Source organism: Anolis sagrei, chromosome 2 (genome assembly GCF_037176765.1).
Source record: "Anolis sagrei isolate rAnoSag1 chromosome 2, rAnoSag1.mat, whole genome shotgun sequence".
In the NCBI taxonomy this organism is placed as follows: domain Eukaryota; kingdom Metazoa; phylum Chordata; class Lepidosauria; order Squamata; family Dactyloidae; genus Anolis; species Anolis sagrei.
Genome location: NC_090022.1, coordinates 170677157 through 170691854, shown reverse-complemented (window position 1 = coordinate 170691854; position 14698 = coordinate 170677157). Strand labels below are relative to the sequence as shown.

Here is a 14698-nt window from a genome sequence, read left to right as displayed (position 1 = left end):
TGAAAGGATGCCATAAGGAAAAGGGAGCAGGCTTGTTTTCTGCTGCCCTGGAGACTAGGACTCAAAGCAATGGGTTCAGATTGCAGAAAAGGAGATTTCACTTAATTCTCCTAAACTTAGGAAGAACTTCGTGACTCTTAGTGCCGTTCAAAAGTGGAATTCATAGCCTCAGAGCGTGGTGGAAGCTCCTTCTTTGGGGGCTTTTAAACAGCGACTGGGGTGCTTTGATTGTGCTTTTCCTGCAAGGCAGGATGGCCCTGTGTAGTAGTAGTAGTAGTAGTAGTAGTAGTAGTAATAATAATAATAATAATAATAATATATTTATATACTGCTCCATCTCCCCGAGGGGACTCGGAGCAGTTCCCAGGTAACATTATAAAACATACAAAGAAAAAAACAACCATAAGATTAACAAAACAAAATATAAGCAGAAAAATTGTCACCATAACACACATATATTAAAAGTAATCCTGCCTGTTCAAGGCAATTTAAAAATTTAAAAGGTCGGGCCAAGATTTGTGAAAGCCCAAAAATTCAAGGGGCCTGGGAATTAAGAGCAATGCTATGGCAGGCAGCAATAATATTAGGTACGGGTCTGTGGCTGTTCATTCCGGGGCCAATTAGAGGAAAGAATCTAGGTAATTGGTAGGAAGAATAAGGCCATATTCGACAATGTGTGGGGCTGAGTTAGAACTGGTCATTTTCAAAGGCTTGTTGAAACCACCAGGTCTTCAAGCTCTCACAAAAGGAGGGGAGGGATGGGGCCTGTCTTATTTCCCTTGGAAGGCCGTTCCAGAGGCGGGGGGCCACCACCAAGAAGGCCCTCTCTCTCATCCCCACCAACTGCACTTGAAACAATAGTGGGACCGAGAGGAGGGCCTCCCCGGAAGATCATAGAGCTCGTGCCGGTTCATAGAAGGAGATGCGATCGCGGAGATAGGCGGGGCCTGAACCGTTTAGGGCTTTATAGGTCATGACCTGCACCTTGAATTTGGCTCGGCAAGTTATCGGCAGCCAATGAAGCTGTTTTAATAGGGGAGTTGTATGCTCCCTATAATTTGCTCCAGTAAGGAGCCTGGCTGCCACCCGTTGTACCAGTTCAAACTTCCGGGCCGTCTTCAAGGGTAGCCCCACATAGAGCGCATTGCAATAGTCCAGTTTGGATGCAACCAAGGTGTGGACCACCCTGGCCAAGTCAGACTTCACGAGGTATGGTTGCAGCTGGCACACAAGTTTGAGTTGTGCAAAGGCCCTTCCGGCCATCGCCTACACCTGAGCATCAAGCAACAGCGTTAAGTCCAGGAGGACTCAAGCTACGGTGTAGCGAAATTGCTACTCTATGTTAAATTTTTGGTGGATAGCTCTATGTTTACATATGGCAGATAGGGAAGAATAGGCACAGACAGGTAGCAACAGCAGAGATAGGATTCATTTGCATATGTGAAGCCGATTGGTCATATGCAGATTAGCATAGGCCTAGGATTTGAAAAGCTGCTAAGCCAAAATGACAATTGGGGAGAGCAGAGCTGAACATTCCAAAGGGGCGGAGCCAAGGTTTTGAAAAGAAGCAGTTAGAGTGAGAGAGTTTGAAAATGACAGTTAGGAATCTGTGTGTGAAAAGAATAATTGGTTTTTTGAGTGCCTGTTAGAAATAAGCAGTTATGAAGATGTGTTAAAGACTTCTGATATAGAGAAGCAGTTAGTTAAATAGAGCTCGAGTTTTAAGAAAGCCAGTGTTGTTTTAGTCAGAATATAATTCAACCAAGAGTGTGTAAAGCAAGTAACATGTTTGTGAATGTGAAACATTGAAAGCCTATTCAGAAAAGTAAACCAAGTAAATGATACTGACTGTAAGCCTCAAGATTGCAACAAAACACAAATGTAACCACAAGCGTTGGAGCCAGAAGTTATAAATAAACTTTGTTACTTCGTTATACACAAGAGTGTCTCATTGCCTGTGAATAAAAGTACAAAGGTTTAACAGCATGCAGAAGGTCCCAGCCAATATAAAAGAAGAAACTGAATCAATATAAGAGCAAAGAGGCTTTTAATATAGGAAATAGTCTCTCTCTCCCTTGCCACATACGGACCTGCACCTTCAGGGGGAGTGTAACTCCGTTGAGCACAGGTTGCCACCCAATACCCCGGTTGGCCCACTCTATGTGTAGTCTCTTCCCACTCTATGATTCTGTGAAAATATTTAATTCATGTAATTGCAAAAAAGGAGGTTGACCAGTTCAATCTCAAATGAAGCAGTATTATAGAGATAGAATTATATAATCATAATGCTTACAAAAATGCTTTTGTTTTCTTTCTGTTCTGTACGTCAGGTTTTTCATACTTATTATCTCAATTAAAATTTATACAATTAATTGACAAGAGGCAAATTGAAATACGTAGTAGAAAGGTGTAGTTAAGTACTGAAGTTAGACAACTGACAACGACTTCAGACTACAAGTTGGGGATTCCATTTTTGAATAATATACCCTTGCACAAAACCCATTCTTTGTAGAAAACTAGTCCAGGAGGGAGCTTTTATGGCAGGGAAACATTCAAAGGTATGAAGACTCCTCCCATTGTGTTCTGAAGTGGTGCATCCCATTCTTTCATTGGATTTTGCTGCATCGGTACTTCGGTCTTAACATTTTATTGAAATCACCATGTGTGATTTTTTTGTCGAACCACTATTAGTTTTGCTTCTTCGAATAGTACTGAATAACATCAACAGTTACTGGGTTTTGTGGGGTTTTTTTTTTTTGCTGAAAATCATGAGCAGGATTCAAGCTAAAAAAGATCCAAGGACATGTTTATTATCCAGGTATGCCTGGAGTTGCTAAGCAACTGTATGTTCAATTACGTTGCTTAGAGACAGAAAATCTGATGCCAACTGTGATTTACTGGGTCATCAGCACTCAAAAATCCCCTGGGGAGTCGATGGATAATTGCATCCTTAAGAGATATATAGACACTTTTTCCACCATCCCCTAAAATTTTGTGGAGCATGTAAATTATACAGAATAATAACTAAGAATATTATTGAATTTGAAAATTTATTCCTGCATATTATTAACCTTGTAAGACAAAGTTTCATGAAGCATATGATTAGAAATATTTCCACAAACACAGTGTCAACATTTGATGAAGAAACAAAGTGGAAACGTTTCAAGACAGTATGACAAGATGACACAAATATGCCCCCAGTTCAGACAGTATAATTCACTTGAAATTGACAGACTGGATGCAAGCAATGTTATTTTGCCAGGCTTCGCAAATATTAACTTCTCTGTGTAAGACAAAGTAAGCCTCCATGAATTTTGAAATTCATGGCCTTTGTGGTCTCTTCCAAATCTATGATTCTGTAATTCTATACACGTGTGCCTAGTGGCCATTGTTGTGGCACAGGTGCCATTCTACTTTCCTTCTATCACAGGTGGAATCAGGTGTCAAACAGGGATGTGTTATCACCCCAACTTTATTCTCCATCTTCATCGCTTTGATACTTCATCTTGTTGACGGGAAGCTTCCCACCGGAGTGGAAATCATCTATCGGACGGATGGGAAGCTATTTAACCTCAGCAGACTGAAAGCCAAAACCAAGGTTACAACAACATCTGTTATAGAACTACAATATGCTGATGACAACGTCGTCTGTGCGCATTCAGAAGATCTACAAGCCACTCTAAACACCTTCACAGAAGCATACGAGAAGCTCGACCTGTCATTGAAAATCGAGAAAATCAAAGTCCTCTTCCAGCACACCAGCCAATCTCTCTCCAATGCCAGAGATACAGCTTAACGGTGTAACATTAGAAAACGTTGACCATTTCCGCTACCATGGCAGCCACCTCTCCATCAAAGTCAACATCGACACCGAAATACAACACCGCCTGAGCTCTGCGAGTGCAGCATTTTTCCGAATGAAGCAGAGAGTGTTTGAGGACCGGGACATCCGTAGGGATACCAAGGTGCTTGTTTATAAAGCTATTGCCCTCCCAACCCTGCTATATGCCTGCGAGACGTGGACAGTCTACAGATGTCACATGCAACTCCTGGAACGATTCCATCAGTGCTGCCTCCAGAAAATCCTGCAAATCTCTTGGGAAGACAAGCGGACAAATGTCAGCGTGCTGGAAGAAGCAAAGATCACCAGTATTGAAGCGATGGTCCTCCGCCATTAACTCCGCTGGACTGGCCATGTTCTCCAGATGGCCGACCAACGTCTCCCAAAGCAGTTGCTCTATTCCGAACTCAAGAACAGAAAACGGAATTTTGGTGGGCAGGAAAAGAGATTTAAAGATGGGCTCAAGGCCAACCTTAAAAACTCTGGCATAGACACTGAGAACTAGGAAGCCCTGGCCTATGAGCGCTCCAGCTGGAGGTCAACTGTAACCAGCAGTGCTGCAGAATTTGAAGAGGCATGAATGGAGGGTGAAAGAGAGAAATGTGCCAAGAGGAAGGCGCGTCAAGCCAACCCCGACCGGGACCGCCTTCCACCTGGAAACCAATGCCCTCGCTTGTAGTTCTTTGTTGTTTAATACTGCTTTAATTGTTTTTAATTTGCTTTAAGTGTATTGTAATGTTGTGTATTGTGGCCTTGGCCTTTGTAAGCCGCATCGAGTCCTTAGGGAGATGCTAGCGGGGTACAAATAAAGTATAATAATAATAATAATAATAATAATAATAACAACAACAACAGGAAAACATACCTCTGTTGGACACAATAGCTGCAGCCTCGTGAAGCAGGACTGGAGGGCCAGGACATGCAATGCTACTTAATCATATTAAATATATTTAACCAAGTAACTGACCTAGAATTTCAGCTAATTCCCTCACACTGCTATGTCATTGGTCAGATCACCAGATTTGCCACCTGTGAACTCAGAAAACCAATTTTTTTGCTCAGCATTATTGGTCCAATATTTTTATGTCCTTGTTGTAGATACAGGTATAATACCTGAATCTGGCCCACAGGTGGAAATTTAGCAGTATTGTCTATGTATTTTGCTGTTACTTTTCATGGTGATATACCATAGAGAAGCCACAAACCCTGATTTCTCTGAATTACTATTTTTTCCAAAATGTACAAAGAATGTACTATTCTTGTGGATATTAAAATGTTCATGTATGTGTCCTTTACTTTAAATGCTTATGTCCTTTTAACTTTATATGCACATCTCCTTTTAAATCCATTTAACAAGAGGGTGAGCATTTAGAACATATTCTATTGGATTGGAATTATTTGCGCAACTTTCCATTACCACCACCTCAAGCCTGCTGTAAAGGGCACACTTGTGAAGTAAAGGTTGGATGGAATTGCAAAATCTCAGGGCTCTTCTACCCTGGCCAAAATGCAGAATGAACTGGCATTCAAAATTTATTTATTTATTTATTATTTAAAACTTTCATATCCCGATCTTTTCTACCTCTGCAGAGGGACTCAGACCGGCTAACAGCAAAGATTCAATGCTAACACTGAAAATCTAAAACATAACGCACAACATTAAGTTACCAATTACATATAAAATAAATTACATAAATTACATAAAATTACGTAAAAGCCGTTCGCCAAGATAAAATCGTGTCCAACTCAGTCGATATCTCCAGTCCATATATTGTGATCAGTACTATTAGTCGATTGCCGGTCTGAGACATCATTGCACAAAAGCTTTGTTACACAGCCAGGTTTTCACTAGCTTCCTAAAGGTCAGGAGGGAGGGGGCAGATCTAATTTCATTTGGGAGGGAATTCCATATTCAAGGGGCCACCACAGAAAAGGCCCTGTCTCTCATCCCCACCAGATGCGCCTGCGAAGGTGGCGAGACCAAGAGCAAGACGTCTCCAGATGATCTTAACACTGTTGATGGTTCATAGGGGAGGATACATTAGGACAGGTAAACTAGGCCGGAACTGTATAGGGTTTTGTAGGTTAAAACCAGCTCTTTGAATTGTGCTCGAAAGCTAATTGGCAGCCAGTGGAGCTGGCGTACCCCGCCCCTGTTAGTAGCCTGTCTGCCGAGCATTGAACTAATTGCAGCTTCCGGGCAGTCTTCATAGACAACTCCACGTAGAGAGCGTTGCAGTAGTCTATATGGGATGTAACCAGAGCATGGACCACCGTAGCCAAGTCCGACTTCCTAAGGTACGGGCGCAGCTGGCGCACAAGCTTTAACTGTGTAAAAGCTCTCCCGGCCACCACCGAGACCTGGGGTTCCAGTGCAGCGGTGTGGTCGGTACACTAACAGAATCCCTAATCTGTCCCAGTCTCCTAGCCTCAGGGGGACACATTTGAATAGATTGACTGCGGGATGGGGCATCTGACCAGGGAGATGGAGTCTTTGTAGACTACTGCAACTCCGCCTCCCCCAGATCTTGGCTGATGCTAATGGCGTAACCTGGCGGACAAAACTGGGTGAGATTAAACCCCCCAGCCTCGTCCAACCAGGTCTCCATAATGCACGCCAGGTCTGCCTTTTCATCCAGGATTAAATCCTGGATGGTTGTTGTCTTTCCATTAACAGACCTGGCGTTCAGCAACACCACCCTTATCCCAGGCCATCATCCTGGGCACTCAGATTTACCATATCAGGAGAATGTTTTGGAATTTTTAAGGTTTTCTCACGAATTAGCCGAATTGGTTGATTAGATATCCCTTTCCCGTATCTCCTTTTCCCATATCTCCAGATATGGGGCTTATATTGAGCCACCAGTTATGCAGCGGTTTTTGTCCCCCAGAGTCGGACAAAAACTAGAATTAATGTCAAGGGGAAACCTTTACCCTTTTACAGGGCAAAACCACTGCCTCATTGGTGGTGGATGGTCATATAGCCCAGCGTGCTGACACTGGATCAGTACCCCAAGGCATGGCAACTGCCATCGTTCGCTCCCTGACTCCGTTTTGTCTGCAAAGCAAAGAGAAAGCCGCTCTAACTGTTCCTGAAGGCTCTCAATTTCCTGCATCACGCTCACTGATGATGCACTGGCATTGGAGAGGGAAGGAGGCTTTACCTTTGTTTTGCAGGCAAAACAGAATGCAGGGGGGGGGGAGGGTGGCACTGCCACCCCACCTCCCTAGGCTGCCTGAGCCCAGGGTGTGTGAGATTCCTGTAAACACAAAAACCTGGGATTGTAGGTGGCAAACCTAGATGTCTGTCTTCACAGCCCCCTTACCCAGATCCAGAGTTTTGCAGGCATCTTTTTAACCAAAATGTAAACTGCATTACAGGATTTATCCCAGGCTAAAGCACATTATCTAATGTGCTATCTACACTCAATAATCTGCCAGTGTAGCTGGGCACCTGTTCATTCTATTTTTACTATTGTTATGAACTGTCTCTTTTGCTTTTTTCACGATTTTAAAAAACATCTTTGGTTTGAGAAATACTTGTCAATGCATAGTGTATTCTTTCAAAGGTTTTAGTTGTTCTTCATCTTCTTTTCATGTGTCATATATCCTCATACTGTGTTCACTTATGGACATGTTGTTATTATTTTCTCAACAACTTCTCTTTTTTAAAAGAAGAAGAAAGAGATGACAAGCTTTTGCTTTCCCCCCATAAAATTGCTCTAAACAGATATGCTCTGTTTATTCTAAATGTTTTTTTCAAAAAAAAAAAATACTTGATTCAGATTGAAAAATAATGCTGCTTCTTCAGTTGTTTTTCATGGTAGACTCCATGCTTCGTACAGCCACTCAAGTGCTTTATAAACCTGCCCCATATGTCTGGGAAGCTCAGTGCAGCAGTTTTTTTCAGTGCTAGAGAATGGGACAAAAGAAGAGGATTTGAATTTAAACACTTGCACTTATACAAATGAGTTGATATGTAATTACATAATTGGGTAGTGGAATCAGGATAAATTAAAAATTATTTGAAACTTTATGTTTTTATTTAAAATACAAGTATTAATATTGATGTCCTGTTTTGAATTATTGAGAGTCTGCATTATTTATTTATTTATTTATTTATTTATTATTCGAACTTATATGCCGCCACTCCCCTGGGGCTCGGAGCGGCTTACAAGAATGGCTAAAATCTAACACAATTTTAAAACAATTTAAAAACAGCAATATTGAAAATCAAAAGCCTGTCGAAACAGGTATGTCTTACATGCCCTGCGGAAAGCTGATAAGTCTCACAAGGCATGGACTTCAGGTGGCAGAGTATTCCAGAGCGATGGTGCCACTGCTGTAAAGGCTCTGCGTTTGGTTGCTGTTAGACACAAGGTCTTGACACTGGGAATTTCCAATAGATCTTGGTCCTCAGAACGGAGGGATCTCTGGGGTTGGTAGGGGGTGAGGCGGTCCCTCAGGTACATCGGCCCCAGACCATGCAAGGCCTTAAAGGTGAGTACCATCACTTTGAAGATGATCCGGTGCTCAATTGGTAACCAGTGCAGCTGTAGTAAGATTGGTGTTATGTGGCATCTCATTGGAATTCCCGCAAGAAGCCGAGCAGCTGCATTTTGTACCAACATGAGCTTCCGGATCACTGATAGAGGAAGGCCAATGTAGAGGGCGTTACAGTAGTTCAGTCTTGAGATGACCGTAGCCTGGATCACCGTAGCTAGGTCGTCCCTGGACAAGTAGGGGGCCAGCCGTCTAGCCTGCCGCAGATGGAAAAAAAGCGGTTCTGCTAACGGCGGAGACCTGGGCCTCCATCGTCAGCAGAGGGTCCAAAAGGACTCCCAGACTCTTTACCAATGATGACGGGCGTAGTGCCTCACCATTCAGGGTAGGCAGCTGGATATCCCCACTGCCCGGTCGACCTAGCCATGGGATCTCCGTCTTTGCTGGATTCACCCTCAACCTGCTGGCACGCAGCCATCCAGTAACGGCCTCGAGGCACTGATGGAAATAATCGGGTACAGAGTCCGGTCGGCCTTCCATCTTCAGCACAAGCTGAGTGTCATCGGTGTACTGATAACACTCAAGTCCAAAACCTCGAACCAGCTGAGCAAGTGGCCGCATATAGATGTTAAACAACAGAGGGGAGAGAATGGCCCCCTGAGGAACCCCACAAGATAGAGGGGACCTCTCAGAGACCAGGCCTCCCCTCTCCACTCGCTGTCCACGGTTGTGAAGAAAGAAGGACAACCAATTTGAAGCTGTCCCCTTGACTCCAGCAACAGCCAAGGCGGTGGGTCAAAAGATTGTGGTCGACTGTGTCAAATGCCCCTGTGAGATCCAATAACACAAGCAGCGCTGACCCGCCCTGGTCAAGCTGGCATCGAAGGTGATCCGTGATGGAGACCAGCACAGTCTCTGTCCCATTCCCCACACGGAAGCCGGACTGGATAATAATGATCAGAATGATTAATTCTCCAAATATCAGGTGATTATTAAAAGCTCTTTGTATGAAAGTGCCTGGAAATATATTTAATTAAAAGCAAATCTGCTTTTTTTGTCATAACACAAAGAAATGTTGGGTTGCAGGTATTTGAGACAGAATCTTAAAGGATGTAATTCTACCTTTGGGATATTTTTAAAGCCATTCCATGATGTCCTTAATTTAATTAAATTTGTCTTCCCTTTTGAAAAGTTATTAAAAATATTGAGATAAATAAGTGCTTGCTCATCCAGTTAGTTACACTGGATTAAAGTAATTACTGTCATGACGTGGGGGAGGAGAAAAAAGTCAGTAAAAAATCCCAAAATGATTTTAAAAAGTGGTTCACCCAAACAGTTTTATCTTGCGAAACAATGGCTTCAAACTACAAGAGAGGAGATTCCATCTGAACATGAGGAAGAACTTCCTGACTGTGAGAGCTGTTCAGCAGTGGAACTCTCTGCCCTGGAGTGTGGTGGAGGCTCCTTCTTTGGAAGCTTTTAAACAGAGGCTGGATGGCCATCTGTCAGGGGTGATTTGAATGCAATATTCCTGCTTCTTGGCAGGGGGTTGGACTGGATGGCCCATGAGGTCTCTTCCAACTCTTTGATTCTATGATTCTATCTATGTGTGGGGAGGTTAATTTAACAAATTTACGAGGCTATATAAAAAAATCTCTAGCAAAAGTATGCGGGGAATGCGGCAAGTCCTTCATCAGTGTCGCAGATGGACAGTGAAGTGACAGCTCCCCCGGTGGCCAGAAAATTGGAATGTTAAATAGCCTCTGACTGTCTGTCTATATGTGTTGTGTGTCTATGGCATTGAATGTTTGCCATGTATGTGTACATTGTAATCCCCTCCTGAGTCCCCTGCAGGGTGAAAAGGGTGGAATATAAATACTGTAAATAAATAAATAAATAATCCTGCCATTTATAGTTAGTTATGAATCAGCGCTCTAGTAGAGAAGACTAAAGACCTTGTAAAACTATAGTACTGAGCTCTGTCAGTTAAAATGGTGTCCAACTGCATCAATATAAATGCACACTTAGATATTTTTCTGCACCAGTTGTGGTGGTCAGATTCCTTGAGGCCTGAATTCATATGAGAGGGTTCTTCATATCAGCTACTTGGAAGCATTTTTCATTTTATTCAAGCAAGAGTGGGTTTTTGAATCGGATAAATCTCATCACCATCACATCATTTTCAAATGAAGTCTTAAAAATTAAAAAGTAATTCCAGAAAAGGGTCTCAAAATGGTGGGGTGAGTTAATTATCAAGAAAATCTGTGATATTTACAATGTGTCTCAATTATTTTTCATAACAAACAGCTGAACATGTCGTTGGACTTCAAAAATGAACTGCTTTTATTCGTATATGCTGTTGAATTTAATGTTAGAATGGGGTTGTAAGAAATGAACTGTGCAGTAGATATTCTATATGATTGCTTTTCTTCTGACACTAACTTTTTAAAAAACCTTCTGTGTTTGTAACTGCCATCTCTGTGGATTCAGCTTCAGAAACGGGAACGCTCCTGCAGAGCCTATGTCCAGGTATTTTCCATTTTTTCTCTATATACTTTAAAATTGTTTTGCCTTGTGTTTATTTATTACTACAGCTATTAGCACTGCTATAACACTATCGATAGACATGGCAAAGCATCTCTATTTATAGCAAATTTACATTAAATAATGAGGAAAACAGTAGAGAGAGTAGACAAGACAAAAATGTTCAAATGTTTTGAAGACAGAAAGAAATTGCACTATAGCAATGATTTAAAAATCCCATATTTAACCATTAATTGCCTCAGTGACAGTAGTCCGTTTCAGTAAAATGTACACAATGGTCTATGTGATGTTTTTTTCTTTGGAAAACGTAAGTTCTTTTTTTTTTTACATAATCATAATTTTCAGAAATTATTAGTTCTTTTTCATGGGTGAACTCTCGAGCTGCAGACAGCTGATAATACCCCAAACTAGCAAAATATTGGCATGTTTTCAGATTTGTATGCAGTGTAGAAGCCTTTCAACATTAGCCTTTGTACTCAGTTCCAGTACTCTGGGCACATGCTTCTCTGTCTTTTCTAGATTAAATTTCAGTTCATATTTACACTCATCCAGATCACAGCCATCTAAAAACAACTGTTGAAGGATTTCCCTTCATCTATGGATCTGGAGGCAGTGAGAAGTTGAGCTGGGACTAATGTTGTGCTGGGACTGAATGCACAGTCCTACACATCAGTTTCCAGGGACCTTATTTCCAGTTTCAGGAAATCATTCAACATGAGAGATCAATGGAATTAGCACAACACTTTTCAGAATAAAAACAGGAGTCCCCCACTTTTTTTTTTTTTTTGGTTGTGTCAGGAATTACTTGAGAAACTGCAAGTTGCTTCTGATGTGAGAGAATTGGCCGTCTGCAAGGACGTTGCCCAGGGGACGCCCGGATGATTTGATGTTTTATCATCCTTGTGGGAGGCTTCTCTCATGTCCCCGCATGAGGAGCTGGAGCTGATAGAGGGAGCTCATCCGCCTCTCCCCGCATTCGAACCTGTGACCTGTCGTTCTTCAGTCCTGCTGGCACAAGGGTTTAACCCACTGCGCCACCGGGGGCTCCCCCACTAGCACCTTCTGAACAATAATATAGCCATGTATAAATATGTGAAAGGAAGCCACAGGGAGGAGGGAGCAAGCTTGTTTTCTGCTTCCCTGGAGACTAGGACGCGAAACAATGGCTTCAAACTACAAGAAAGGAGATTCCATCTGAACATGAGGAAGAACTTCCTGACTGTGAGAGCCGTTCAGCAGTGGAACTCCCTGCCCCAGTGGGGGCTCCTTCTTTGTAAGCTTTTAAACAGAGGCTGGATGGCCATCTGTCAGGGGTGATTTGAATGCAATATTCCTGCTTCTTGGCAGGGGGCTGGACTGGATGGCCCATGAGGTCTCTTCCAACTCTTTGATTCTATGATTCTATGATAATATAGTGTCTTCCCCCCGCCCCACAAATTTTTCTCCTGATAAAGTTGATCAGCAGAGTATCCAAACCAGTTGTTGTCCTAATACTGCTGTGGAAATAAGACTGAAACGGGTAATGCATTCAACAGTGTAATAATAATAATAATAATAATAATAATAATAATAATAATAATAATCTTTATTTAAACCCTGCCACCATCTTGCCAAGGGGACTCGGGGCAGCTTACATGAGACCAAGCCCAACAACACATCAGTAAAAACAAAAACAGCAAGCAAATAAAACAGTACAATTAATATAACTCACATATAAACAATAACACAGAGAATTTAAAACCTTAAAATCTATTATTTTATGTGGCTTAGCCATGTCTGTAGCTGTGAGCATCTTGATCTTTCCCCTTTTTCAATTCCGCATTCCTGGTATTGATATTGTATCATGATTTGAACTTTAAAATGGGCAAATTATGAAAAATCTGCCATATTCCCATATGATAGATTTCTTATAATGCTCTTAATGAAGATTTCTCTATAACATCATCTAAATTAATATATCATGTTGCATTTGCAGTTAATTTTATCTGTCATGAGAAAAAACTCTCTAAAACAAGAAAGAGCAACTCTTGAGATACTCTGTTTCTTGTAGTGGTTTGAATGTTTGAACGATAGAAGACCAGGGTCTGACTCCTGCACAACCATGGACACCTGCTGACTGTCCTTGAACAAGTCAAACTCTCTAAGCCTCAGGGGAAGGCAAAAGCAACTCCCCTGTGAGCAAATTCTGTCAAGAAAGCCCTGTGATAGCTTCACCTTAGGGTTACCGTATGTCAAAAACGATTTGAAGGCACACAACAAAAACAAACAATTCTTTGTAGTCCAAGAGCTGGATTTCAGTTAGGGAAGGACCATGAATGTATGTTTCAGCAGTGAATGGGGCTAACAGAACTGGGACAGATGAAAACAGAAAAGGTGGGCGGATGTAAACCTACCAATTTGCCTCAGTAGAACAGTTTTCAGGTATACAAGGACCTTACCATTTCATAAACATAGCCTCCTTTGCCATACAAAACCTTGCCAGTCTGCAAACTTGAGCTTCTATACTGTGCAAATCCTTGTCTAGTTACATAACTCAGCTCCTATCTTAAATAAAACCCTCTGTCTGCAAGCCTCTGCTCATGTTCCATGTGAAATATCTAGAATTTATTTCACTAGAATTAATTTCACTGAAAATATGGTTTAGTTGTCCCTAAAGGCTTCTTATCAACCAGAAACAGAACCTGAGGCAGATATTTTGTAGACTAAAGGTGCATCTACACTAGCCATGCATTGCATGTCCAATCCAACTTGAGTGACCACAAAATGCACACTCCCAATGGGAAATGGGAATCAGCATATTTTAAAAGTCACAAGAAATTTTGATGTAAGCTATATCATGTGCTGCAGCTGATCTCTGTGAATCCCAGATCCAGTATGATCTGAGATACACTCACTCACCCCTGCTGAAGTGCAATAAAGAATCCCAAATGGTGTTGAAAGACACCCCCAGGGTATGGCTGGGCAGCGGGGGGGGGGGGAATCAACTCCCCTCGGGGATGTCTGGCGCAGTGGGTTAAACCCCTGTTGCATCAGGACTGAAGACCGACAGGTCGCAGGTTAAAATCCGGGGAGAGGCAGATGAGCTCCCTCTATCAGCTCCAGCTCCTCATGCAGGGACATGAGAGAAGCCTCCCACAAGGATGATAAAAACATCAAAATCATCCGGGCATCCCCTGGGCAACGTCCTTGCAGACGGCCAATTCTCTCACACCAGAAGCAACTTCTGACACGACAAAAAAAAGGGGAGGGGGTAATTTATTACCTCCACTGCTGTCTCTTTCCCTTTTTTTCAGCCCATTTGCCTCCAGTGTACTAGTGTATATCTGTCCAGAAGATTGGGTGGGGGGGCATCCTTTAAAGCAGTCTGAAGCAAAGCTCCATTGGCAAAACCAGTTCCTCCCAAACTGGCACTAGTATTAGTGTAGAAGGAGCCAAAGAACAGTAGATTATTTTTTGAATATTTTTAACATTTTATTCAAGAGAACAGAAATACAAATCTATCTAAATAAAAATATAATGTTTGTGGGATTAACATTAATTAGGTGAAATCGGTTTTATTGGTTTTATTGGTTTTATTGGTTTTATTGTTGCAGTGCAGAATCTGATTGTTAATTGTTTAATTGCTGCTATATTGTTTTTATTCTACTGTTATGTGATGCCGGCATTGAATTGTGCCTTTGTAAGCCGCCCTGAGTCCCCCTCTGGGGTGAGAAGGGCGGGGTAGAAGTAACCGAAATAAATAAATAACTCAAAAACCACTGGGCGAATTGACACCAAATGTGGACACAAGACACCTATCAAGTCAACAAG

At 42.1% G+C, this 14698-nt stretch overlaps 1 protein-coding gene across 17 annotated transcripts in view; it reads left to right on the top strand.

Moving 5' to 3' along the window:
* Positions 1–14698, top strand: part of ADGRL3 (adhesion G protein-coupled receptor L3) — a 388836-nt gene that overhangs the window by 201762 nt on the left and 172376 nt on the right. For all 17 annotated transcript variants that reach the window (XM_067464127.1, XM_067464130.1, XM_067464131.1 and 14 more), the window contains one exon: positions 10835–10873. In XM_067464127.1, the coding sequence (XP_067320228.1) occupies positions 10835–10873 (39 nt within the window). The remainder of the gene's footprint in view (positions 1–10834; positions 10874–14698) is intronic.